The sequence below is a fragment of the Musca autumnalis genome, unplaced genomic scaffold, assembly GCF_047663935.1.
Source record: "Musca autumnalis isolate F117 unplaced genomic scaffold, ASM4766393v1 scaffold_4, whole genome shotgun sequence".
In the NCBI taxonomy this organism is placed as follows: domain Eukaryota; kingdom Metazoa; phylum Arthropoda; class Insecta; order Diptera; family Muscidae; genus Musca; species Musca autumnalis.
In genome coordinates this window covers 37,960,707-37,985,066 of record NW_027411977.1, presented here as the reverse complement: position 1 = coordinate 37,985,066, position 24,360 = coordinate 37,960,707, and the positions used below count along the sequence as shown (strand labels likewise).

The 24,360-nt window shown below is 37.3% G+C and overlaps 3 protein-coding genes across 4 annotated transcripts; 2 read left to right on the top strand and 1 right to left on the bottom strand.

The window, feature by feature from the left end:
* The first annotated feature begins 1,352 nt into the window (after window positions 1–1,352).
* Prim1 (DNA primase small subunit) lies at window positions 1,353–19,511 on the top strand. Of its 2 annotated transcripts, none has more exons than XM_073984750.1 (4): window positions 1,353–1,520; window positions 13,253–13,461; window positions 13,595–13,751; window positions 18,381–19,511. In XM_073984750.1, exons 2-4 carry the CDS (start codon window positions 13,257–13,259, stop codon window positions 19,402–19,404), a joined length of 1,386 nt encoding a protein of 461 aa, XP_073840851.1. In that variant the 5' UTR covers window positions 1,353–1,520; window positions 13,253–13,256; the 3' UTR covers window positions 19,405–19,511. The 2 variants fall into 2 exon arrangements, with proteins under 2 accessions (XP_073840851.1, XP_073840850.1); XM_073984749.1 differs by having other exon boundaries at window positions 1,356–1,520; window positions 13,199–13,461.
* Window positions 7,079–9,959, top strand: LOC141402796 (PHAF1 protein CG7083). The gene is made up of 2 exons (XM_073984751.1): window positions 7,079–7,863; window positions 7,942–9,959. Exon 2 carries the CDS (start codon window positions 7,966–7,968, stop codon window positions 9,304–9,306), a length of 1,341 nt encoding a protein of 446 aa, XP_073840852.1. The 5' UTR covers window positions 7,079–7,863; window positions 7,942–7,965; the 3' UTR covers window positions 9,307–9,959.
* LOC141402794 (heat shock 70 kDa protein 14) lies at window positions 19,488–21,413 on the bottom strand. The gene has a single exon (XM_073984747.1). It carries the CDS (start codon window positions 21,264–21,266, stop codon window positions 19,743–19,745), a length of 1,524 nt encoding a protein of 507 aa, XP_073840848.1. The 5' UTR covers window positions 21,267–21,413; the 3' UTR covers window positions 19,488–19,742.
* Window positions 21,414–24,360: the final 2,947 nt, after the last annotated feature.

The window sequence follows — 24,360 nt, the reverse complement described above, 5'->3', positions numbered from 1 at the left end:
TATCGGCTAATGTTTTGGTATAGCCCCTTATAGCGGTACCTTCCGATCTTCGGTATTTCGGATATTTAAGCCACATTTTCCTACTAAATTAGCTGTAATTTGGTACTTAGGGTTCTTAGTGGTCACAAAACATATCCACCAAAAATCGTGGACCTGGCTTCACGTTTGGGTGTAGCCCCCATATAACGGTAACTTCCGATTTTCAGTATTTTGAGGTTTTAAGCTAAATTTTCTGAAAACCGATTATTTCGCCTGCAACAATTAATAATTTAGGATCCTTTATGCCTAAAAGATGTGATTGTGTCATCCAGAATAGAGGATAAGCAACGAAATATTAATTTCAATAGTTTTTGCCGTACCTCAAATGGGGGGGTGCTTTAGTTTTGTCCACTTATATTTGCGACCTAAAATATTTTTTTAATGTTAACTTTTGTTTATTAAATTCTGATCTCCTTATCTTTGTATTTTTCAATTATAAAGATATAAATAAATAAAAAGAAAAATAAAAAATAAATTTATAATTTAGTTTTCATAAAAAAATTATCATTTCAAAAAAATTTACTGAGGGGGTGCTTTAGTTTTGGCCGATACTGTACACCAAATAGAAACAAACACCCAGCCAGCATTTTTTGAAAATTTTAATCAAATTCGAGTCTTTTTTGATCCGACTGCACGATTAAAAAGCTGGAATATGAGCTCATTTTCTGATCATAAATGACGACTCGTCTAAGCAAATCACAAATGAGTCTTCCTCTGCATTAGTTTCGAGTCATTTTTGCCCATTTTTTGATAGTATACAAAGTCTTTTTCGAGTCGTATTTCAATCATTTATTGGTGATTTGTTGATTACTTTGGGACTCTTTTTCGAGTCTTTTTTGGGTCATGTTTATAATCGTTTATGAGTCTTTAGGAGGTCATTTATTAGACAAAATAATTTAAAAGACATTTATATTTATTCTTTTTTGTTTCTTTCCTTTGTTTTGTTGTCTTTTCTGCTTTGTTATGTCTTTTAATTATTCTTTATGTTGCGCGGTGAGTATACTGCTTCTTCATTTCACTTGGCAAAACCATTTGTTGTGTTTGTCTATACTCTTAATATTATACGTTACATTTACATATATCAAAGTTTTGTAGAAAGTGTATATGAGAATTATTTGGTCTGTTCCAGAACTGCAAGAATCTACTTATTTTTACTATTTTTTCCGATAACATAAAGGAAAAATGTTATCGTAGTAAAAAATAGTAGCTTCTTGCAGGTTCTGGAACGGAGTAAAAATCTGACAACCGCCATACGTTCAAATTTAAGTAACCATTATGGAACAGATACTCACTTGTCCAACAAGTGAGTAATTGGTAATTTAACAGTTGTTATTCTCTCTCTGCATAGTGAAGTGTTAAAGCGTCTTGATTATTTCGTTAAAACAAGAGACAAATATAATAAAAGCAGAAGATTAAAGGTGTCAGTGAATATTTAAACATAAATCTCAAGAAATTGTTAAAATACAAACACTTTAAATAAGGTATGTTATCTATTTGTTTCGTAAAAACAACTTCATAAAAACGTAAACAACATTGCGCCAAAATTCGCAAAACCGAGTCCCGACAAGAGAGACAAGGGAAGTGCTGCCAATTTGCAATACAGTCGGACCTCGATTATCCATGATGGTCGGGACCGGAGGCATTACGGATAATCGATTTTCCCGGATAATGGAGACAATGCTTTTATGCAGTTTTTGAACATATTTTTAAGTAAAAATGATATAATATTGTACAATAATATGAAAATCTGCAATTTTTATTAAATTTGTTACGGTAATCCACCAAATGTTAGAAGCATACATAATATCATCATCATCAGATTCATCTGAATTGGCTTTGTCCCATGGTTTTTGTGATACCATAAATACACAAATTGTGTAATACGGGAGAATTTCCAGTTTTCGTTTGTTTACCCTTTGTTTGCTTAATCAGATTAATTGGAAATGAATTTTTACTCCGGGACAATGAAGTTCACAACGAAAAATAGAAGAAATGGAAAAAAGTCCAACATTTCTTTTCTATCACGGATAATGGAGGTTCCCGGATAATCGATTCACGGATAATCGAGGTTCAACTGTACTTCATAATTTCAGTCAAGGGTTGCCAAATGTTGCAATATGCCTTTATGAAAGGTAATTGGCTGAAAAAATAATTGTGACAAAATTCGGAACAAATTAAATACTATGCCAGCTGGCGGAAAAAAAAAACCGATTTTTTTTTAAATTGTAAGTTTTTTCTAAGTAGCCGATTTAAGACTTTCTCCTATGGACAGGAGCCAATTTAGGGCACGAAAACAAATTTTTTTTTAATTAAAATTTTTTCTTTCTTTAACAAGTCGAAGGTCACACTAGAGTGGTTTCATTGAAACTTTTAGGGATTCTTAAATCGAGTTCCTCACTACAGCAACTTTATGATTTTACTCTAGTATGAAAGTCGACCTAGGAACCCTAGATTTCATGAAATTATTTCAATGAAACCAGCTGTTGTGACCTTCGACCAAGGGAATTTTCGGAACTTCAGGGGCCCATATCTCGGGAAGTATGGACTTCCCCCCAACAAACATTTTTGTAATCAGGACGTAAAGATCTACCTGTGCTAAAGATTTTTTTCAGATTTTTCCGCCAGCTGGTAGAGTATTCTATTGCCAAGGAACAAATTGAATACTCTACCAGCTGGCCATGATGAAATTATAAGATGGCGTAAAACGGCCAGCTGATTGGTTTCAATCTGTCGAATATTTTGTTATTGTGAATAAATTGTATGAACACGTAAACAAAAATTTTGACATATTGAAGAATTTTCGGCCAAAATAGAGCTGTTATTGTGTTACTTACGTGACCTGTTATAAAGATCTTGCAGCTGGCGGAAAAAATCAGAAAATGTTTTTTAAATTGTAAGTTTTTTATAAGTAGCCGGCCTTCTGGGCCAAATACATACGGTCCGTTGTGCGACGCGTTGCGCGTTGAAAACAAGAACCACATGAAAAATGTGTAAGTGATGCCAAGTTTGTTCTTGAAGTTTTCATGTGGTTGTTGTAACGCAACGCTCGACGCGCCGTATGTGCCGGGGCCTTTCGGTCGGGGATTTGAGACCGTCTCCTATGGACAGGAGCCCAATTTAGGGCACGGGAACAAATTTTTTTTAATTTAAAATTTTTTTCTTGCTTTAACAAGGGATTTTTCGGAACTTCAGAGGCCCATATATCGGGAAGTATGGACTTCCCCCAACAAACTTTATATTTTTGTAATCAGGGCATAAAGATCTACCTGTGGTAAACATTTGAGATTTATCCGCCATCTGGGAGAGTATTCAATTTATGCCTCGAAATGAAGACGTTCATCAATACTTCTTGTTTCGGCAAATAGTATATATAACATAATTGTTCCACAAACATCCCAGACGGGACAGGGGAGACTTCTCTCATATCAATGAGTGCACCCCGATTCATATTAGCTCAATGATATGGGACCTACTGTTTATCGCCGAGTCCGAACGGAGTGTCTTAGGAAATGTCGCCAACATTACTGAGGGGTATTTTGACACCGTTGAAAATTTTGATGTTGCCTTGCCGGGGAATCGAACGCACGACCTTCTACGTGCAAGGCGGCTGTGTATACCATTGCGCCACGGTGGCACCCAAATACCATGATGTAATTTTTTAATTTTTATTGTGAATGAATTGTATGAAAACGTAAACAAACATTTTGACACCTTGAAGAATTTTCGGCCAAAATAGATTTGTCGCGTTACTTGCATGACCTGGTAAATAGTTCTTGGTAAAGGCCCCCACTCATTAGTCAGTCTGACTGCCAGCATTTATGGTTGTATGTGTAAATTTTTGAAATTTTGAGAACGTATGTGTGAGTTTTCCAAGACTGATGAAAATCAAAATAGTTTTGATTTCAAAATGAACCCCCATCGGTCTGGGTCATGATACAATAAGGAGGTAGCAGCAACTGCCGTTTTTGGTAACATAAGATGTCAAAATTTGACATAAATTCAATGCAATTGACACATTATGTTACCACCAGCTGGGCTTCAGCTGGGCTGATAATGCTACCTTTCTTATTGTATCATGGTCTGGGTGAATTGTGTTTATTTTCAAATTGTCAATAAATAATTTTGAAAAACAGAAAATAATGTTGGTGTTGGAACACAAAAAACGTAGAATTCATTCATTTTTGGAGGAGAAATTCAAGATTTATAGACTTGACTGATGGTTCGTGCTACACACTTGTCAGTCACACATTCAGAAAGGGTTCATCGGACTGACGGCACAGACTGATGAATGAGTGGGGGCCTTTAGGCGATATCGCCTGCGACAAGTTAATCGCCCAGGAGAATCGCGAAAATTTTTGAAGTAATATTACTTCAAACACCAACAATTCATATGGGATGAGTTTACAACTTTTACTACTTTTGCCGGTTTTACCATTTTCAGAAGTAAAGGAACAGACCAACAGAAACAACTCAATATTCTTGTATTGTTTTCTAATTTTTTAAACTGCTAACTCTAGTGGAATCGTTTTTGAAGACATTTACGTTAAAACATGAATAAAATATCTAAAGCCCTCGCTGATACAGACCGTTGTGAGTCGCATCACGCTTTTAAAACAACAACCACATGAAAAAAGTGTAGGTGAAGTTTTTTCTTGAAGTTTTCATGTGGTTGTTGTATATGTTGAATTGTATGTGCCAACAACCACATGAAAACTTCAAGAGCAAACTTGGGATCACTTACCCATTTTTCTTTTGGCGGTTTTCTACGCGTGATGCGACACACAATGGACCAAATGTGACGAGGCCTTTCAAAAATCATTTTTTTTATTTCTCTTAAGGCTCCGGCACATACGGTCCATAGTGAGTCGCGTCACGCGTTAGTAACAACAACGACATGAAAAATGTGTAAGTGATACCAAGTCTTTTCTTGAAGTTTTCACGCTCAACGAAGCCATTGTGCTGAGGCCTTTAGGGCCTGTTTCACTAGTCGAAAGAAAATGAATGCGAACGAAAAACACCTAAACTTTGTTTTTGCTTCGAAGCGACTACAAAATTTGAAAATCATAATCGAGTTTAGTACTTTTATTCTTTAGTTTTCATTTTCGTTCGACATAGTGAATCAGGCTGTTAATTTATATTTTGTTGTCTCTGATCTGGGCTTATTTACAGCCAATCCGGTTAAAAATGTGGCTCAAACATTCCATCTGTTCTGTTATTGGTCCCCCATAGCTACCATATACTAACTCGTGGTTCTATATTGACAATTTTTGATAGGGATTTTACAATTCTCTATACAAACACATGGTAGAATAAGAAAAGGTAGCAGCAATATACAGCTGACTGAACTGGGTTGTAACGTTAGTGTCAAATTTCATATGATATTTTATACATTTATTTCTATTTCGATGTACATTAGGGACATATATTTTTTGAGAAAAAAAATATATCATTCGGAAAAAAAAAAACAATTCCCAGAAAGACTTCTTCATATCAATGATATGTAACCTCCTCCAAGTTCGAACGATAAGCCGCGCAGTAAATCCCCGCTTGTAGAGGCGATACAACGTTTGTTAATATGTGAGGTATTTTGTTAAAATTTAAAAAATAAAGCCCTAATAAACATGTGTTTTTTTGATTTCTAAAACAAAACATTGGAACAGCTTCTCCTTTTTCTATGTATTTCCAGCGACCCCAAACTTTTCTGCAAGAATTCTACTTTCTGCGAGAATTTATGCATTTAGTGGAATGATGTGGAAACATAAAAATTGAAAATGTAACGAATTTTCATTCATGTTTTCCAAAATATTCAACCAAATGTGAAAAATTATTAGTTTTTAAATTCCAATAATTTATAGACATTTCCTTGTTTTGTTTACAAATACAACTGGCAGTAACGTTACAAACAAAAACAAATTCTTTTGTGGTTGTTGTTCGAGTTGTATTTGTTGTAGTATTTACTTTACCTTATATTTGTTCTACCATGATACAAACATAATGCAGATTTACAAAATAACAAATTAAAAATATTTAAAATTGATCGGGCCCTTATTTAATTATAGGTTTATCTTCGTACTTACTAAATGTTGCTGAAACATTTTTCACAAACTTTTCCTTTATACAACTGTCAATTTTAGAAACATTTGTAATAAATAGGGGTGTCTTTTTACTTACTAAATGTTGCTGAAACATTTTTTGACAACTTTTCCTTTATACAACTGTCAAAATCTGCAACATTAGTAATAATTTTTACTAATTATCACGTAAAAAGACACAGCTATTATTACAAATTATCGAGTACAAGGACAGGCATATTATCGAGTACACAGACAGGTATTATATCGTAGATGTCAGCCCATAAACTACAGTTGTGTTGCTTTACTTGGCTGAGGTTACCATTTCTTATGGGTACTTTACACGATATGTATTTAACATATGAGATGTCACTTTTTATATACAAAATGTATACGCAAAGTGACAACCCATATGTAAAATACATATCGTGTAAAGTACCCATTACAATTTTTAACCTGCAAAGCTTCCCTCCCAAAAAGCGATAACACTGGTAGCATTTTTTAAGAGAGAGAGAACAACAATGGCTTTTTCAGGAAAAATTTCTTCGGTTAAGAAATTGTAGAACTGATTTTCGGCATTTGTTTGACGATTATTGGGCTTGGCAATGATGAAAAAACTAACAAAAACAAAAGAAAAGGACAAACGCTGACAAAACAAAATTAGAAACCGTGAAAAAAGATAATTTTTTGTTTCTTTTTATAAATGGAAAGCAAGCAACGAGTTGATTCTCTTTCTAACTTAAAGGAACAGAGCTTACGTTGTAACAAAACCAAATTACTATTTTGTTTTTTCAGCAGTTAAAGTATACGCAATGGAATTTACATTTGACGACACAACTGCAAATTTGCAACCAATGGAAATGCAGCTGAAACCGTCAAAAGTATTTAAATCGTTGCCGCCGCACCAAATTTGCAAATGAAGCCGTCATCCATAATTTCTCCGCGGCTTCTACTCATTCTAGTCATCTGTTTCCGTTTGAGTGGTTTTTTGTTTTGTTTTCTTTGTTGTGTTGAGTGAGTGTAAATACTGTAATGTATTGAGTGATTTTCGTTTGGGTTCGTCCGTTCGCTAGCTCGGTCTGTTAGTACAGAGAAAAATTTATTAAAATAAGACGAAATAAACAAAGTACACCTAATATTTAGACGAAAAAAGAACAAGAAAATTACAAGAGAAAAATCACGATAATCAAGAACGACGTCGTATTTCGCAAAAAGATTTATCAAGAAATATTAAATAATCGATAATAAAAAAGAAGGCATAGTTCAGTTGGACAAACACAATTGTTGTTTTTTGTTTGCTTGTGAAGTGAATGAAGTCGTTAAATAAGACCTACGTTTTAATTTAAGATACAGTAGCTGGTCGGTCAGTTAGTGAGACAGACAGACGAATTTCATCAAAATAAATAAACAAAGAATCATCATCTTCGAGCAGCCAACCAAAAACACACAATCAGCAGTATTCACCCATACACACGGAGAAAAAAATAGTACATTTTGCTCACCTACCAATCAGGGTCAAGTTTTAGAAACGAACAAAGACCTTGCAAAAAAATATAAAATTATATTACTAATTTTATAAAAGAAAGACAGGGGATCGTTTCAAATGTTTAAAGTTTGAGAAGAAAGAGAAACAACGTAAGGAAAGAACATCTGTACACACACAGCATACATAGTAACTTTTAACACTGCCCAAGTCTGCCAATAAAACAACAACAACAACAAACATAATTTAGGAACCCACAAAATAAACAAGGTTTGTTTGTTTATACATCTGTTCGTAAACAACTCTGTGCTAACTCTTTGTGTTTACTTTGGGTTTGTCTATTTTTAGCTTAAATTGTAACATTTCTAAACAATGCTGGACTTAGAAATTGTCCCCGAAATTTCTCTGGGCTGTGATGCCTGGGAATTTGTGTTGGGTATGCATTTCTCTCAGGCCATTGCCATTATACAATCTCAAGTGGGCATCATCAAGGGCGTCCAAGTACTTTACTCAGACGCCAATCCACTGGGTGTGGATATTATAATCAACTTGCCCCAAGACGGCCTGCGTTTAATATTTGATCCAGTCAATCAACGTCTGAAGATAATTGAGGTGTGCAACATGAAATTAGTGAAAATTAAGTATAGCGGTGTCTATTTCAATTCTCCAGAAGTTTTGCCTTCCATTGAACAAATCGAACACTCATTTGGTGCCACACATCCTGGTGTTTATGATGCAGCCAAACAATTGTTTGCCTTACATTTCCGCGGTTTAAGTTTCTATTTTCCTGTTGATAGCAAATTGCATGCTGGCTATGCTCATGGATTGGGTTCATTGGTGTTCTTAAGTGGAGCATCACCGGTGGTCTCCAAAATGTCACTGTATGCTGGCAGTAATGTGGCTGAAAATAAGACACCTCCACTTCCCCTTTCCTGCTATCATCGTCAATTGTATTTGGAATCGGCTACAGTGCTGAGATCTGTATTGGGCTGTACCAAGGGTTTAAGATTGAAGCTATTCACCGAAGGTTCGGGACGTTCATTGGAGCCAAGACGTCAATGCTTCACCAAGGAAATACATTTTGGTGATAGTTGTCAAGATGTAACCACTCAACTGGGAGCTCCTAATCGCATATTCTTTAAAAGTGAAGATAAAATGAAAATACATTCCTCAAGTGTCAATCGTCAAGCCCAATCCAAACGTAGTGACATCTTCTTCAATTACTTCACATTGGGTATAGATGTGTTGTTCGATGCTCGCACCCAGACATGTAAAAAGTTCATTCTACATACAAATTATCCAGGACATTTCAATTTTAATATGTACCACAGATGTGAGTTTCAATTCCAACTGCAACCTGAACGTAGCCAACTAAATGATAACGGATCTCATCGTGCTTCCTATGGTAGTGGGGTTGCAGCGGATTCTGCATCATCCGCACCCGTCAACATTAATGCATATTCAAAATGGAATGAAATCAGTGCTGCCATGGCTCCCTCAGAACGTCCAGTGGTATTGCATAGAGCCAGTTCAACCAATACCGCCAATCCATTTGGTTCGACTTTCTGTTATGGGTATCAGGATATCATTTTTGAAGTTATGTCAAACAATCACATTGCCTCGGTTACTTTATATAGTACAGCGCCCACAAAACCCGCCGAAGATTTATGGCAACAACATAAAATGCAAGATATACGTTTGACTGTAGCGTGAGAATAATGCTGAGAAAAAAACGAGCATCTAACATTTACACCAACCAGACACACATAAATATATAAGATTTTCGAAAACTAAATCATTTATATTATAAATTAATGATAATATTCTACATTAGTTATATGAATTCAAGCACAAAAAGTGAATAAGTGTATAAGTTATTCGATCGAACAAGTTAAGCGCGGTTCAACAGTCTGATGGAAAGTCCGTCAACACTACAGGTGTGAGTATGATGGGCATTCATTATAGTGCCACCTACTCACACAGAGAACATCATATAAACAAAACCACAAATCAAGAGGAATTGTTAAGCAAATTCTCAAAAAAAAAAAAAAGCATTAATCTTGATAAAATATATTTAATATATATTATATAAACAAACAAATTCTTTATAATAGTAAAATATTATGAAAATTTATTCGGTGTGTATGATGAAAAATGATCTTATAACTACTTTCATACATATATGGAAGTAGGCTATTTACCGGATGTGGAAGAATCCAACAAAATGATAATGTACGATTTTTAATTTTAAATTAATATTAACAAAAATATTATTCTTTTATCATTCTTTAATGTTTTATTAACATTTAAAACAAAACGACAAAACCAAAAATAAAAATATAAAAAAATTAAAATTTAATAAAAAAGACAAATTGTTTTAATTGGCTATTTGTCTAACGAATCTACATACGTTCACATTTTTGTGAAAATTTTACTGTAGGTGGGTATTGGAGTGCAGAAAATAGAAGATCTGTATATATTGCAGTGCAGAAAATAGAAGGTCTGTAGAATTTCTTCTAGGTTAGGTTAGAGGACTCGTAGCTGTAGTAGTAGACAGCCACTTGTCGACAGAGGGCCGCTTCAGACCTATGGCACAGAGATTGGATCGTGTTTTCGCCCCTGATTCGATTTCGGTGTCAACAATTATTGCCCTATAGCAATTTAGGGGTCGATTGTGGATAGCGTTGCCGAAAGCAAATTTAAAAATAAAATTTTCCATTCCCTCATTGAAATTCATACTTTTTACAATTAGATTAGCTGAAGGTTCAAAACACTGACATTTAATGGATTTGACAAAAATTTCTGTCGTTTCAGTTATTTTAATTGTATGATTTTCTCATCTGACATCGCATAATCGACCTCTTAGACGTCACCATCCCGAGAGTAGTTGAGCCAAAACTGCTCCAATGTGTCGTGGTAGCTGACGTTCTCTAGCTGCGATATAGGTACGATGTATTTCGAGGACCGAATTCACATAGTTGTTGTATGACATCTGCGACTGTATCTGTGTGAATCCTATTCAAACCTGGTTAATAGGCTTGATGGTCTGGGTGTTCTCTATTAAATCGAGGGACCTCTCTCTCTAAATCATGGATATCTTACCTGAAGTGCGATTCTCTAACTCATTTTTTGAGTTACCGACAAAAATTGGTAACATTAAGGGCCATTATTACATGTGTTCTTTTACTATCTGATGGATTTGAAAACGCAAAATAAACCAATTTGAAGGCATTAAAAATATAATTTTTACATTGAAAGTTAATTCCAAGAAGCTCCTCCTTGAAATTCAGTCATCACTTTTAACTTTAAGTTAACCGGAACGCTATAAATATGTTCGGTAAATCCAAACTATAACAAAAGAATACTTGTAATAATGGGGGTAAAACCCAAAATTATGAATGAAAAGTTCAAATAAAGTTTGACTCAACGAAGATCAACACGTTTACTTGCTAATACTGCCGACATTGTCGGGAAATTTGGTATTATTTCGGGTATTCGACCAGCAGATACTTATACAGCGAACGACTGCAGCTGTGATTATTGCTTAGAATGTCCTTTCTGCTACCTGAACATCAGAGTTGGTCAGATCTCTCAAGCGGTGATTAGTGAACTCTCTGAAAATAGGCCCATGATTGATGCAAATGCGCCGTTCAGAGGTGATGGAATCGAGCAATTTGTTGATGGAGACAATTATGGGGGACCGTCTTACCCACGAGAAACGATGGGTTGCCAGGTGACGTCATTTGTCGGACCAGTGACACGTTGGCGAACTGTGACACTCTCCGCTAATTACACATGACACAAAATTCATTTTTTTTCAAAATGATGATAAAAACCGAGCAGATTATAAAAGTAGATATACAAATATGAGACACGTGTATCGGCGTTTTTAATGTTTATATCAGAAAGTAACCAAAGTAAAAATATTCGAGTTAAGATATCTAGGAATCCTTGCATTTTAGGAAAAAAGACCAAAAAGACCCCTTTGATGAACCGCATGAGGGTTGAAATTTTTAACAAAAATATTCCACACATCCTCCTCGGTAAAGTTGCCAAAGACACTATATACCTAAAATCAAGGATTACAAAATATCTTAATTCCAATATTTCAAAAAAAAAAAAAACTAGAAATGGGCGGAACTTGACCCACCTACTTTGATTACTTTCCGATGTAAACATTAAAAACGCCGATACACATGTCTCATATTTTAAGCTCTACTTTCATAATCTGCTCAGTTTTGCTTGTCATTTTTTTTGTTGTCGCACCATGGTAGAACAAATACAAGGTAAAGTTAAAACTACAACAAATACAACTCGAACAACAACCACAAAGGAATTTGTTTTTGTTTGTAACGTTTCTGCCAATTGTATTTGTAAACAAAACAAGGAAATGTCTATAAATTATTGGAATTTAAAAAACTAATAATTTTTCACATTTGGTTGAATATTTTGGAAAACATGAATGAAAATTCGTTACATTTTCAATTTTTATGCTTCCACATCATTCCACTAAATGCATAAATTCCCGCAGAAAGTAGAATTCTTGCAGAAAAGTTTGGGGTCGGTGGAAATTCATAGAAAAAGGGGAAGGGGAATTCATAGAAAAGGGAAGCTGTTTCAATGTTTTGTTTTAGAAATCAAAGAAGCACATGTTTATTAGGGCTTTATTTTTTTAAATTTTAACAAAATACCTCACATATTAACAAACGTTGTATCGCCTCTACAAGCGGGGATTTACTGCGCGGCCTATCGTTCGAACTTGGAGGAGGTTAAATATAATTGATATGAAGAAGTCTTTCTGGGAAATGGTTTTTTCCGAATGATATACTATTTTTTTTTTTCTCAAAAAATATATGTCCCTAATGTACATCGAAATAGAAATAAATGTATAAAATGTCATATGAAATTTGACACTAACGTTACAACCCAGTTTAGTCAGCTGTGTATTGCTGCTACCTTTTCTTATTCTACCATGTTGTCGCACAGTGCTGATAGGGCCGTTCTGATTGACCGTACAACACGTCCAGCTAAACATCTGCTCGGCCAGTACTAATACCCTCTGGCGCGATATACTTACTTCCGAGATGCACCGACTCTCGCCATCTATTGCATCTCACCGCAGCATGATTGTCGTGGGACACCACTCTGTGGTCGCTAAATAATACCTGTTGGATGTCTTCAAACAATGCGGCGTGATAGGTCAAACGCGAGCACACTTTTCTGTGGAACGGCCTGTTCTGGTTAGCTATTCGATTGATATGTGTGTGTGTGTGTGTGTTTGCAATGCGATGCTGATTTTTGGCAACTGGATTGCTTATTATTATGCTAGCATAATAAGGTGCTTGCGTTCAGGTTCATCCAGATTTAAAAACATTACCAAGGCGATTCTTTCTGGGTTCAACACTTTGGGTGATTTAGCGTTTTGGATTAGACTTGAACATCATCAAATCATTTTCTAACGTATTATATTGATTTGGTTTATGCTCTAAACTCTTAATAATGAATTAAATTTAGGAAACGTCTTAGTTTAAAACATTAGATATAAGTCCAATAATGTTTATCGTTTCATAAATCTTTTCATATTTTCTGACATTTTCCGTTGCAGACAAAGAAATAATCAACCTTTTTCCGGTACTTATTTTCTCATTTAAAAAATCAGCATCATGCCTGAAATGGAAATGGAAAACACCACCACTAATGCAGCAGAACCTGCCGCAACTGTTGCAGCTGAAAATCCCGAAGAAAAACAAAAGAAAACACCAAACACAGCTGAATATGATCCTGCGTTTCTACCTGATATGCTACCTGTTTACTATAAGCGTTTATTTCCGCACAAACCATTTTACAGATGGCTTTCCTATGCCCTATGTAAGTAGGCGCGCACATTAATGGAAACAATAAAAATTAATCTATTGTTTCAAACACGACATGACATCTTCTTGACCATAATGCCCTAATTTTTGTTTGTTTTCCGACTGTGTGCGTGTTTTTTGCATTTCAGCTGAGGATGGCATTTTTGTTAATCGTGAAATTTCATTTACTCTACACGATGATATCTACATACGTTATTTGTGTTTCGAAACGCAACAGGAATTCGAAAAGGAGTTATGCACCAGATGTCCATTTAAAATTGATATAGGTGCTGTAATGAACACAAGGTAAGTGTAGAGATTTGTAAAGATTATGGGTATGTTATGGGTGTGGAATTAAATGAGACGTTGTAGAAACCACTGTTAATGTTCCTTCTATTGTTGAAGGAAAAGCCAGTGTATATCACTGGCGAAAATGCATTCATTTTTGGAAAGAATAGAAAAGTAGAATTGGAAAGTAAAAAGTATGAAGAGATAGGGAATGATAGTATACCATACGGGTATGTTTAAGAATCTAAGGAAAGCTGTTCCAGCCATTCATACTTTTGTTGATTGAATAAAATGTCAGATTGGGAGGAAAGTGAACTCTCAAGAATTTGTATTTCGTCTTCATCCTCACAGAGACAGACTACAGTAATCAACGCAGATCATTTGCCAGCCATGGTGCGAAGATCTGTTTTAATGTTTAAAGTTTACTAAATGTTTTCTTCAAATCTAGCAAGTTTATCTGCTTTCCCCATTCCCATATTATCACAGTATCCTGTTACCCAACATAATTGAAATAGTTTGTCAGATTTCGCATGACTGTTTTACGCTCCAGAACAGCTTCAAATTTGATGTTAAAATATTTAATCGCTTTAAAAACAGCGGCCAAAAACTCAGGTCGCCACACTCATTGGGTCTCTGAACTCGTTCATGTGAGGGACTACGATATCGCACCAGTTCAACGAAAGGGAAGTAATTCATAATTACAAAAACTGAAACTGAAAATTAAAAAAAAAAACAAAAAATGACTTGTTGTTGAATAGGTTCCATATGCTGCCAGAATACAGCCCCCAGTGAGTCATCAGACCAGACAGACTCCAATTTAGATAACTGGTCCAATTTCAAAGTCGGATACCCGAAGTGAGAGCAAATTTACCATCAGAGACAAGCAGTCCTAGTAATCCCTGAGTCAGGGAGCTGACAATGGAAGTTAACAGGTTGGTCGGTGAGCACAACCAGAACACGTGGCTAGATCATCTGAAGAGTTGCAACATTGGAGCCGAATAAGTGAATTGTGGGCAACGGTTAAGTCACTTTCGAACTCTGCAAAGAAGGAAGATAGGACCTTAGTGACGTTTCGCGTCGTTACGCTGACTGATCCAAAGAGGTGAGCAAGTTATTTCAATTGACAGTTTATCGAGCACCGTGGGCCAGGTCAGGCAATGTGCGCTTGCTGAGAGCAAGTGACCGAAAACTTCAATGTAAAATGCATTGAAATGTATGCTCACTTGCTCTCAGCAAGCGCACATTGCCTTACCTGGCCCTGGGGTGACAGATCGAAGAGAAGAGTACTACATCGCATTAGATCTCTTCCTGCCGAGGATGAACCACCACAATTTACAATGGATGATGTTGCGAATGTCTCAAAGCGTTAGCCCCTGATGGAATCTCCATGGTAATGCTGAAATAGCTGTATGTGCCCGAAGTCAGGGAAATGGGCAGGTTGCTCTCGCTACTGAAGCCAGGCAAAGATGCGAACAAAGGTGAATCGTACAGACCGATTTCGCTTTTGTCGATCGTAGCAAAGTGGCTTGAGCTTTTGTCCTCCCCAGCGCCAGAAATACGAATGATTGTACGATCTTGGCGTCATTTGTGAAGATTAGGTTAGGTTAGGGGATGTGCAGCCACTAACTTGTGACTGCGTCACTCGGAGACTTTCCGGTCCATTGTGATCATCCAGCCCGACGTAGTGAGGTTGGGATTCTGCAATCTAAGCATTTTCAGCAGGAGCTCCTTATCCGCAGTAGTTGGGGGAATCCACGCTGAAATAACTTTTCTGGATGGAATATCAGTTAGGGAGACCGCCGCAAGATCAGCTCCTTCCCACAGAGCCCAAAGCCCTCAACTGTCCGAACAAGATAGTCTCGTGACTTCTTGTTCAGACAGTTAATAACCTTGACACCCTTTCGTAAGAAGGCGCTGCCAAATTGTCGGTCTTCCTGATCTTCCGGTCCAGAAAGTATGGCAGACCGAAGACCAATTTGAAAAAGCAACCAGTGACTGTCGCTGATTCTACCATTTGGGTCAGCTCTGTCGATGATTGCCAAAAGAAGGTCTTCATCATCTGCCACTGTAACTGGTCTACTGTATGGCTTCTTGCGTCCTTGACCGCGCGCCTTGGGGTTAACTTTTCCAGAGGAGGTGGATGCCTTCTCTGTACTCAGTTGCTTCCCCTTGGTAGTACGCTCAACAGCCGCCGCATACGAGGTTGATGGTTCATCCAGCTGAGAAGTCATCGTCTTCTTTGGTGAAGGCTGTGTACCCTCGGAGGAACGAACGCGCTTCACAGATTTATGCTGCGGGGCATTGTTCGTTCCTCCAGAAGACGATGCTGCCTTAGCTGGCCTAACCATCTTCCTATTGATACCAGCATTTCCAACAGCTTCACCCTTGCCTTTCGCGGCAGAATCGGACTTTGAGGCAGAGTCCTTCACCGGTCGGTCATCACTAGGGGTGCCTGTAGGTTTGGGGGTGCACTCATTAGCCTTTTCCTTTACCTGTCGGTTCGGGTTAAGCTTCTGAATAGATTTCGGCGCAGCACATTTTGCTAGAGGCAGTAGGCTTAGCCGGCTCCACTACTTTATCCGGGAGGAAGATCCGTTCCACCTGGAACTCGCGATGAAATTCACGCGGGTAAGTTCTCTCGTACTTCTTTATGAATTTCAGCTTACGCCTGATGAGGTAGACCTCCCTCGCCGAATGCAAGTTCGTATCTCTACCTATGAACTTGCGGAGATAGGATACAGCACGTTTGTAGGACTTCGCATCCGATGCTTCTCTTGCAGATGCAACTTTCGAGTCGCTGCCCGTTGTCGGGGTCTCGTTAGATTCCCTGTCGTCGGACATCGTTTCCGTTGCAGTCTGCCTTTGAAGCCTATTGTCGGCAAGTGCCGACACAGGACCAGTCGGAATCGGACCTGCATCTGGTTGGGTATCATGGTTCGCACTCCCTTTGTTATAGTCACAACAAACTTCCTGTGTAGACTTGGCCGGGATCACCGTGGTGTCCAGCTCATCGTCAGTCAGGGTCAGATTGTGTAACAATTCCTCCGGGAGTGTGTCCTCACAATGCTCATCCGGTACAAGCCTATCCTGCTGGTCGAGGAGTTTCCTACTTTGCCTCTCTAAACTGTCATGAATAGTTCTGAGGGTCCCGTGAAGGTCGTCCACGCCCACAACTGCGATCCTTTCTGTCGTAAACTGGCTTTCACCATAAACTGGCTCCCTGCTCTTACCACCTTTTCCACGAGAGGAATATGCAAATATTCGCCACTAAATCTACCACATGGTCGCCAGAGGTGAGAACAGAGTTGAACTATCCCAAAATTCTAGGAGTCACATTCGACAGCATGTTCATGTCGTCGTCGCATGCCACACCTGTCAGCGACAAGCTGAGATGTAGGAACAAAGTCCTCAAGTCTCTAGCAGGCAGCACTTGGGGTGCGGATAAAGGAACCTTGTTGGCCACTTATAACGTGATAGGTTGAGTTTTGGTAAGCTAGGCGGCGCCAGTATGGTCCGCAAATATAAGTACAACGCGATACAAAATAATATTCAAACCTGTACTCATGTCATCAGTGGACCATCTGAGGAATGACAGATTTTAATGTAAGGCAACACAATGAAATGATCTTGTGACAGTACTTGATCGGGTGTTACCTTGTGAGCCGTATAAATTCCCATAGGGCAAGGATCGATGACACCGTGCAAAACATCTGCCCAGCATGTGGCATGGGCTCGCACGATACACTTTAACTTCCCTGCCAAGTCTACCTAACTAATTGCAGTCAGCTATCCTGACTATAGATTGAACCAGGGTCGCTCATCTCTACACTGCGGGCGCCACTGAGTTGTTTTGCATTTGCTTTTCTCTGTCATTCACAGTTTACGTGAGCAAACACGAGCGATAAACATCATTTGGTTGTTGTTTTTTTTTTCACCTATACATGTACATTTGCTTTAGTTTGATGGAATTCATTTGGGCGACGTTGGATTAAACTACCCTCTCCCAAGTGGTGAATATGCAATTATCCGTCAGTCTTATGAAGTCCCTGGCGTGCCCATCGAAACATCCTTTAACATCCAAAAAAGATCTTTTAGGGCAAAATAAATGATCGTCCACGATCTTTTTTCCCATAGTAATACAAAACTTCCAGCAGGTGACGTTTCTAGAATCAGGATATTGCTGAAGTCAACAGTTAGGTCCGTTAGCAGATCTACAAGACAAAACGTATCTTATTTTGATTCCCAGCGTTTTGTGGTCGAAAATATCATTCTGTGCTCTTTAATGATCAACATGTACACTCCATTTCAGACTTATTAAACCATTAGAGCTGTTCTGTAGGCACTGTAAGACCTTTGATTATTTTTCGTGGTCTATAGGGAGTCCTCTTGGGTGTTTGTATGGGTGATTTTTTGATGACAAATTTACCAAAATTTTTTTGGTTGCAGTAGTTTGTTTTTGCCAGTTAACAGATGTACTTGGAAGTTGTCTCTTAAGGTCAAAATGTGACATTAGAAGATCAATAGGGATCGCTTGTAAGCCATTCAATATCCCAATAATAAAAGGGTATTCCCACTTCTACTACCAACCATCTGCAATTCCTCCATACACATGTTGATATTAATAAATCTTCCACCACCCCGTTTCAGACCAAAAAACAATCGAATATCCGCTGCGGCTATGGCACCAGTACAACGTGAACTTGTCTTCGATATAGATATGACAGATTACGATGATGTGAGAACCTGTTGCAGTGATAAAAGTGTTTGCCAGAAATGCTGGAAATTTATGGCAGTAGCTGCTAATATTTTGGATACAGCCGTGAAAGAGGATTTCGGTTGGGAACATATATTGTGGGTATTTTCCGGACGACGTGGTATACATTGTTGGATATGTGACTATGAGGCACGTCATTTGGATACCCAAGGTCGTTCGGCTGTTGCAGAATATCTTCAGATAATCAACAATGCAATGGGTGCAAATGGTGCCAGTGTTTCAAGGGTCTTTATTGGAGAGAGAATGCATCATAGTGTACGGCGAGCATATCAAATTATTGAACCCATGTTTGAGGAAATTATCTTAAAAGATCAAAATCTCTTCAGTTCTCCGAAGGGCATAGAGAAGTTGTGTAATTTTATAGGAGATGAAGTGGCCCGCCAAGAAACCGAACAATTTTTACTCAACAATGTGGAAGAAGGTGCTCCAGCCCAGAAGGTGTGGGAGGCCTTCAAACGTTATGCCAATTCGATGCGTTGTAATGCCACTCAATCGGTGTGGTCACGACGTTTGAAAAATATCATTGAAGAAATACAATTGGCTTGTCTCTATCCACGTTTGGATATAAACGTAACAAAAGGTTTTAACCATTTACTGAAAGCTCCATTTTGTATACATCCCTCAACTGGTAAAGTTTGTGTGCCCTTTAATGCCAGTGCGGCTGGTAAATTTAATCCCACAACTGTCCCCACCATTGCCCAGCTGTTGCAGGAAATTAATGCCTTTGACGAAAAGAATAAAGCGGAAGATGAAGCTGATGAAAAGTCACGCATTAAAGACTACAAAAAGACCAGTATGTTCAAGGGTGTTGTTGTGTTCGAGGAATTCGTGCGCAAATTGGAAACCAGTTTAAAGGCCAAGACTAAAAAACTCAATGAAATGATAATGGAATTTTGAGTACATTCCTTATTTTCATTTAAACTTATTTTTAATCTGAAATGATTTTATTATCCCCCACAATTAAAAAAACAATTAAAATATAAGTTGTTTTCTAATACGAAAAATGTTGTTTTGTGTTTTTATTTTAAATAAAAGAATTTTCTTTAGACTAAAAAAAACAAGCAAAAAGATTTTAAAGTCATTTTGCGTTTACAGAGTTAAAACATAATTCTAGGCAACATTTTTGCATCCAACAATGAAGGAGGGAGTGAGTACCTACATGCATTTTGTCGTTACTTTTAAATATCCAACCACTCTTTTGGGATTTATGCCATCGCAACTAATGCCAACCAAGATCATATACATTTCAGACGAACCAAAGGAGCGCTATTTTCAGTTTTCTGTATATCAGCTTCTAAACGTACAAATCCTTCTTCAGGTATACTACTTGCTGCTTTGTGGACATTAACCTCAACAGTTTGTGTTCCAAAGCGTATATGAAATGTTTCCGAATTCAAAGAAGACTCTTTCAATTTGATATTTAAGACCACAGTTTTGGGTAACACATCACCAGGATTTAATAGTTTTTGAGCATCAGTATCATCTTCAGGTGTTCCATGCCAAATGGTTACCTCTTCCTCGACACAATCACATTCCTCCGAAGGTTCAAGTACTTGTTTCTCAACATCTTCTAAGAACAGGCTTTGGCGTGCACAGCCAACTGCCACAACTTCATCGGCCGTAATAGAACTATTGATTTCAGCATCAGGATAACGTGATGATATGGCAGATTGGAGTTTGGGTATCTGTGTGGTAGCACCCAGCAGCACAATTGCATCGATTTTCTTTACTTCAGGATGATTTTTTAATGCCTTTTCCACATTTTCGTTCAGCGTTTGCATAAAATTATTTATAACAGGTTGTATCAGACTTTCAAAGCGGGCCCGAGACATTTGCACATTGAAGTCAACACCATCCATAAGGGAATCAATGTAAAGTTGCGTTGACGGCAGTGTTGTTAGAATATGTTTACAGTTGGCAGCAGCTGTGCGAATTTTGGCCAATGAACGACGACTTTCGTGGGGATCTAGTTTGTATTTACGTTGGAATTCTTCACATATGAACTTCACCAGTTCTTCGGTGAACTGTTGGCCACCAATCGGGAAGGGACCAAAGCATTCAATTTTCGTATAGAGACCATGTCTGACTTCATACAAAGCAAAATGGGAATAAATGCCACCACATTTAATAGTCCATACATATTTCGATTCATCACTATTGCTGTCCTCTCCAATTCCATAGGCTAAAATAGCCGCTGTGGGTTCATCGACAATTTGAGCAACATGGAAGCCCGCCTTCTCAGCTGCTTTGGCTAGCAACGGCCACGACTTCTCAGGATAGTAGCTGGGGATAGATAACACAACTGTGGGTTTGCCTTGTTCATTGTAATACTGTTTGGCCAATTCCAATTCAGACTCAAACAATTTCACTTGCACCTCAAAGGCTGACAGCTCCTTTGTCACAACTTTATCTTCATCATCGTCTGACGGTTGTGTTGCCTTCAGAACAAACGTGTGTTTCTCACTGTTGTACTCACATGGTATAGCTTTTTGGGCCTTCGCTACAAACTCTTCTGGCATATCTTGTGGATCTTTAAGAAATTGAAAACTATTTGCCACAGCTTGTTTGGGCTTTGAAGACATCTTTTGTTTGGCTGTCAATCCACATTCAATTTCATCTGCACCATCCCAAAGCAAGCAAGCTTGGGATGTTCTATCTCCCTGTTTGTTGGCTATGACATCTGGTTTTGTGTCCGAAGGTTTTACTTGAGCAATGCAGAGGGTACTATTTCCCACTTTTACACCAAAACGTGGCCACATTTTTGATGCTGTTTATTTCTTAATTTAGTTTTTTATTCACAATTGATTTAATTCTTTTACAAGCTAAGTAATATCTATTATTTTATAACCTTTCGCTGGGAAATGTCAAAACTGCGGCATGGTGATCCGACTACAAAGCCGAACTAGTTTTTTCGGCGGCGGCAGAGACGCATCAGGTTGTAGTCAATTGGCGGCGGAGCTAAATTTCTGAATAGAAAAAGCATTCCCAGCAAACATTTGGTATGTTCCTTTACTTTTAAAAATGGTAACAGTGGCAGAAAATGGTAAAAGTGGTAAACTGCTTTCATGTAAATTGTATGCTATTAAAAGTAAGGGGACACTTTACAGGTTAAAAATGGTAAAAAATGGTAACCTCTGGCACGTAAAGGAACAGAGCAATTGTTCATCTAAAAATGTAGTTTAATGGTAGCTTTGTTCCGGAACTAAAAAGTTCTTATAATTTTTAGCACTTTTACACATTTTACCCATGGTAGAACAAACCAGGTAATGTAAGTAGTACAACAAATACAACTCAACAACAACCACATTAAAATTTGTTTTTGTTTGTAATGTAACTGTCACCGGAAAATGTAAACAAAATAAGAAAAACTAATAATTTTTCACATTTGATTGATTATTTTTTTAGATTTTCAAATTGAATGTTTCCATATCATTCCACTAAACGCATTATTTCACGCAGAAAGTATAATTTTTGCAAATATGTTTGAGGTCGCTGGAAATTCATTGAAAAAGGAGAAGCTGTTTCAATCTATTGTTTTTGAAATCAAAAAACACATGTTTATTAGGGCTTAAAGGCCTGCGTACATAAGCTGCCTTGCCTGCTTACCTTGCTTACTTCTGATAAAAGATTAAAAAAGAAAAGGGCAACCCAGTTCGAAATTTCCTCGGCCTTCTTTAGTCTGTGTTTAGACACACAAATTTCTCGGGAAAGTAAATTGAGTTTTTTGGGAGAGAGCGGAGAGGAAAGAGCTCCTCAATACTCTTTCCTACCCCCTATTGCCTAAAAGCTGAATTTACTTTCCCGAGAAATTTGTGTGTCTAAACACGGACTTATTCTTTTATTTTTATTATAGGTGTGTTCGTTTACTCAACAATTTGTACAAATTTGTACAAGTTCAGTAACTTCTTGTAATCGGCTAAGGTCGTTTGCAATGTACTGTAGAGTAAACGAACAACATCCAGTAACAATTTGTACAAATTTTGAGTAAACGAACACACATTATGTCAAAAATGAAGCAGGAAAGCAAGGCAATCAGGCAGAGCAGCTTATGTACGCAGGCCTTTATTTTTTCAAATTTATCAAAATACTACACCATATTAACAAATGTTCTGCCGCTTCTATAAGCGGTGTTTTAAGCTAGGTACACATTGCCATTTTTGAATGACAGCTTTGCTCAAATAATCGGTTGCTTGCCAGTGTAACCGTTCAGTTTTGTCATTAATCATGCAACCACAAAAAAATTTGTGGTTGTTGGACAGTCAGGTGTTGGTTGTATGATGGTATTATAGTGTGAACCAAAAATATCATTCAAGGAATTAATTTGCAGCGTAAACATCAAATAAAAATGAAGAATTCGTGTGTTTTAATTAAATTTGGAGAATTACTATTGAAATTAGCGATACACGTGCTCATAACAAAGGAAATTTGACGTTTCAGTGAATGGAATAGCAAGGAAAAAACAAATGGGCAAATGGTTCTGTGGATGACGATAAAACAAAAAGGAAAAAATAAATTTGTGCATTGTTCTGTTGGAAAAATATAAAAATCTCCCGGAGTTTGAATTGTGCGGTATTAATAAATGTGGAAAAAGCTGTACATAAAACCAAATTGTGAAAGGAGTGAATATAATAAAAGGAAAAACAAATTCGTGTATTGCGCCAATGAAAAAATGTGCTCAATATTTTCCAGTGTCTAAATTGAATGTGCTATATTAATAAATGTGCTGTATTAATAAATAAATTATTGTAGTTTTCCAAATTTATTATATATGTATTTTTCTTATTACTGGGAAGTCATGGGTCGCTGTACATTTGCCGTTGGAGTACATCTTTTCCTAGGAATTCACTTATGAATTTTACAAGTGAGCGCGCAGCTAGGATGCACTCCTTTTTGCTTCCACAGCACACAGCTAGGATGCACTCCATTTTCGATCCAAATCACGGCTTAAGATGCTGTGCTTTGGATTGAATTTATATGCGTTCTTCGGATTGCATTTTTAATCAGTCTAAAGATGCAATTAAAATGCAAGCCATTGCGAAATATCCCAAAATAAAACTTTATTATATAAACACAAATAAAAAAATGTTTCCATTAAATTCAACCACATTTGAGCTTACATCCTCCGTTCTCGATTTAATCCAAGCGCATTTGATTTTCTTTCATCATCCTAAGGTTTTTTTTTATGTTGCCTTCCCATCACTAGTTCAGCTTTCGACATGAACTCCAACTCCACTCCATTAAAAATTTCCGTCTCGTGAAGTACCGCAAAAATGTTCGCAACTTAAGTTGGTATTTCTTAATTTTATAACAAATTCTTCGAAATGTATACACTCTCGTTTATCTTTTGAAGAAATGTGTAGGGATCAACCAACTGTTTTTTCTGTAGGGATCTCTACAGCAACTGCTTATAAAATGTATCGAAAGGAGTGCATTTTTCATAACTCTGTTGGAGTACATCGAAAGATGTTGTGAAATCATAACTCCAATTGTACATCGAAAGATGTTGTGAAATCATAACTCCAATTGCACAACTTCCAAAATTTTTTGCTGGGACTATGTTGTTTACATTTGGTCTGTTCCTTTACTTCTGAAAATGGTAAAACTGGCAAAAGTAGTAAAAGTTGAAAACTGCTCCCATATGAATTGTATTGTGTCTGAAGTAAAGGAACGCTTTTCGAGTAAAAAGTGGCAAAACTTGAAGATTCTTGAACGTAAAGGAACAGGGCTATTTATAGCTTATGTCAGACGAAAATGTAGAAAATGTACATGCGGTGTGAATGAAAAAACTAAAAGTAGTATGGAAAATGCGAAACATATGGGTAAAAAGAAGTATCATAACATACGAGATTGATG

Excerpts from the sequence above, each read along its gene's own strand:
- LOC141402796 (XM_073984751.1), top strand. The coding sequence starts at position 7,966 with ATGCTGGACTTAGAAATTGTCCCCGAAATTTCTCTGGGCTGTGATGCC.
- Prim1 (XM_073984750.1), top strand. The coding sequence starts at position 13,257 with ATGCCTGAAATGGAAATGGAAAACACCACCACTAATGCAGCAGAACCT. Across the intron at positions 13,462-13,594 it reads ATGGCTTTCCTATGCCCTAT|CTGAGGATGGCATTTTTGTT; the intron begins GTAAGTAGGCGC and ends TTTGCATTTCAG. Across the intron at positions 13,752-18,380 it reads GGTGCTGTAATGAACACAAG|ACCAAAAAACAATCGAATAT; the intron begins GTAAGTGTAGAG and ends ACCCCGTTTCAG.
- LOC141402794 (XM_073984747.1), bottom strand. The coding sequence starts at position 21,266 with ATGTGGCCACGTTTTGGTGTAAAAGTGGGAAATAGTACCCTCTGCATT.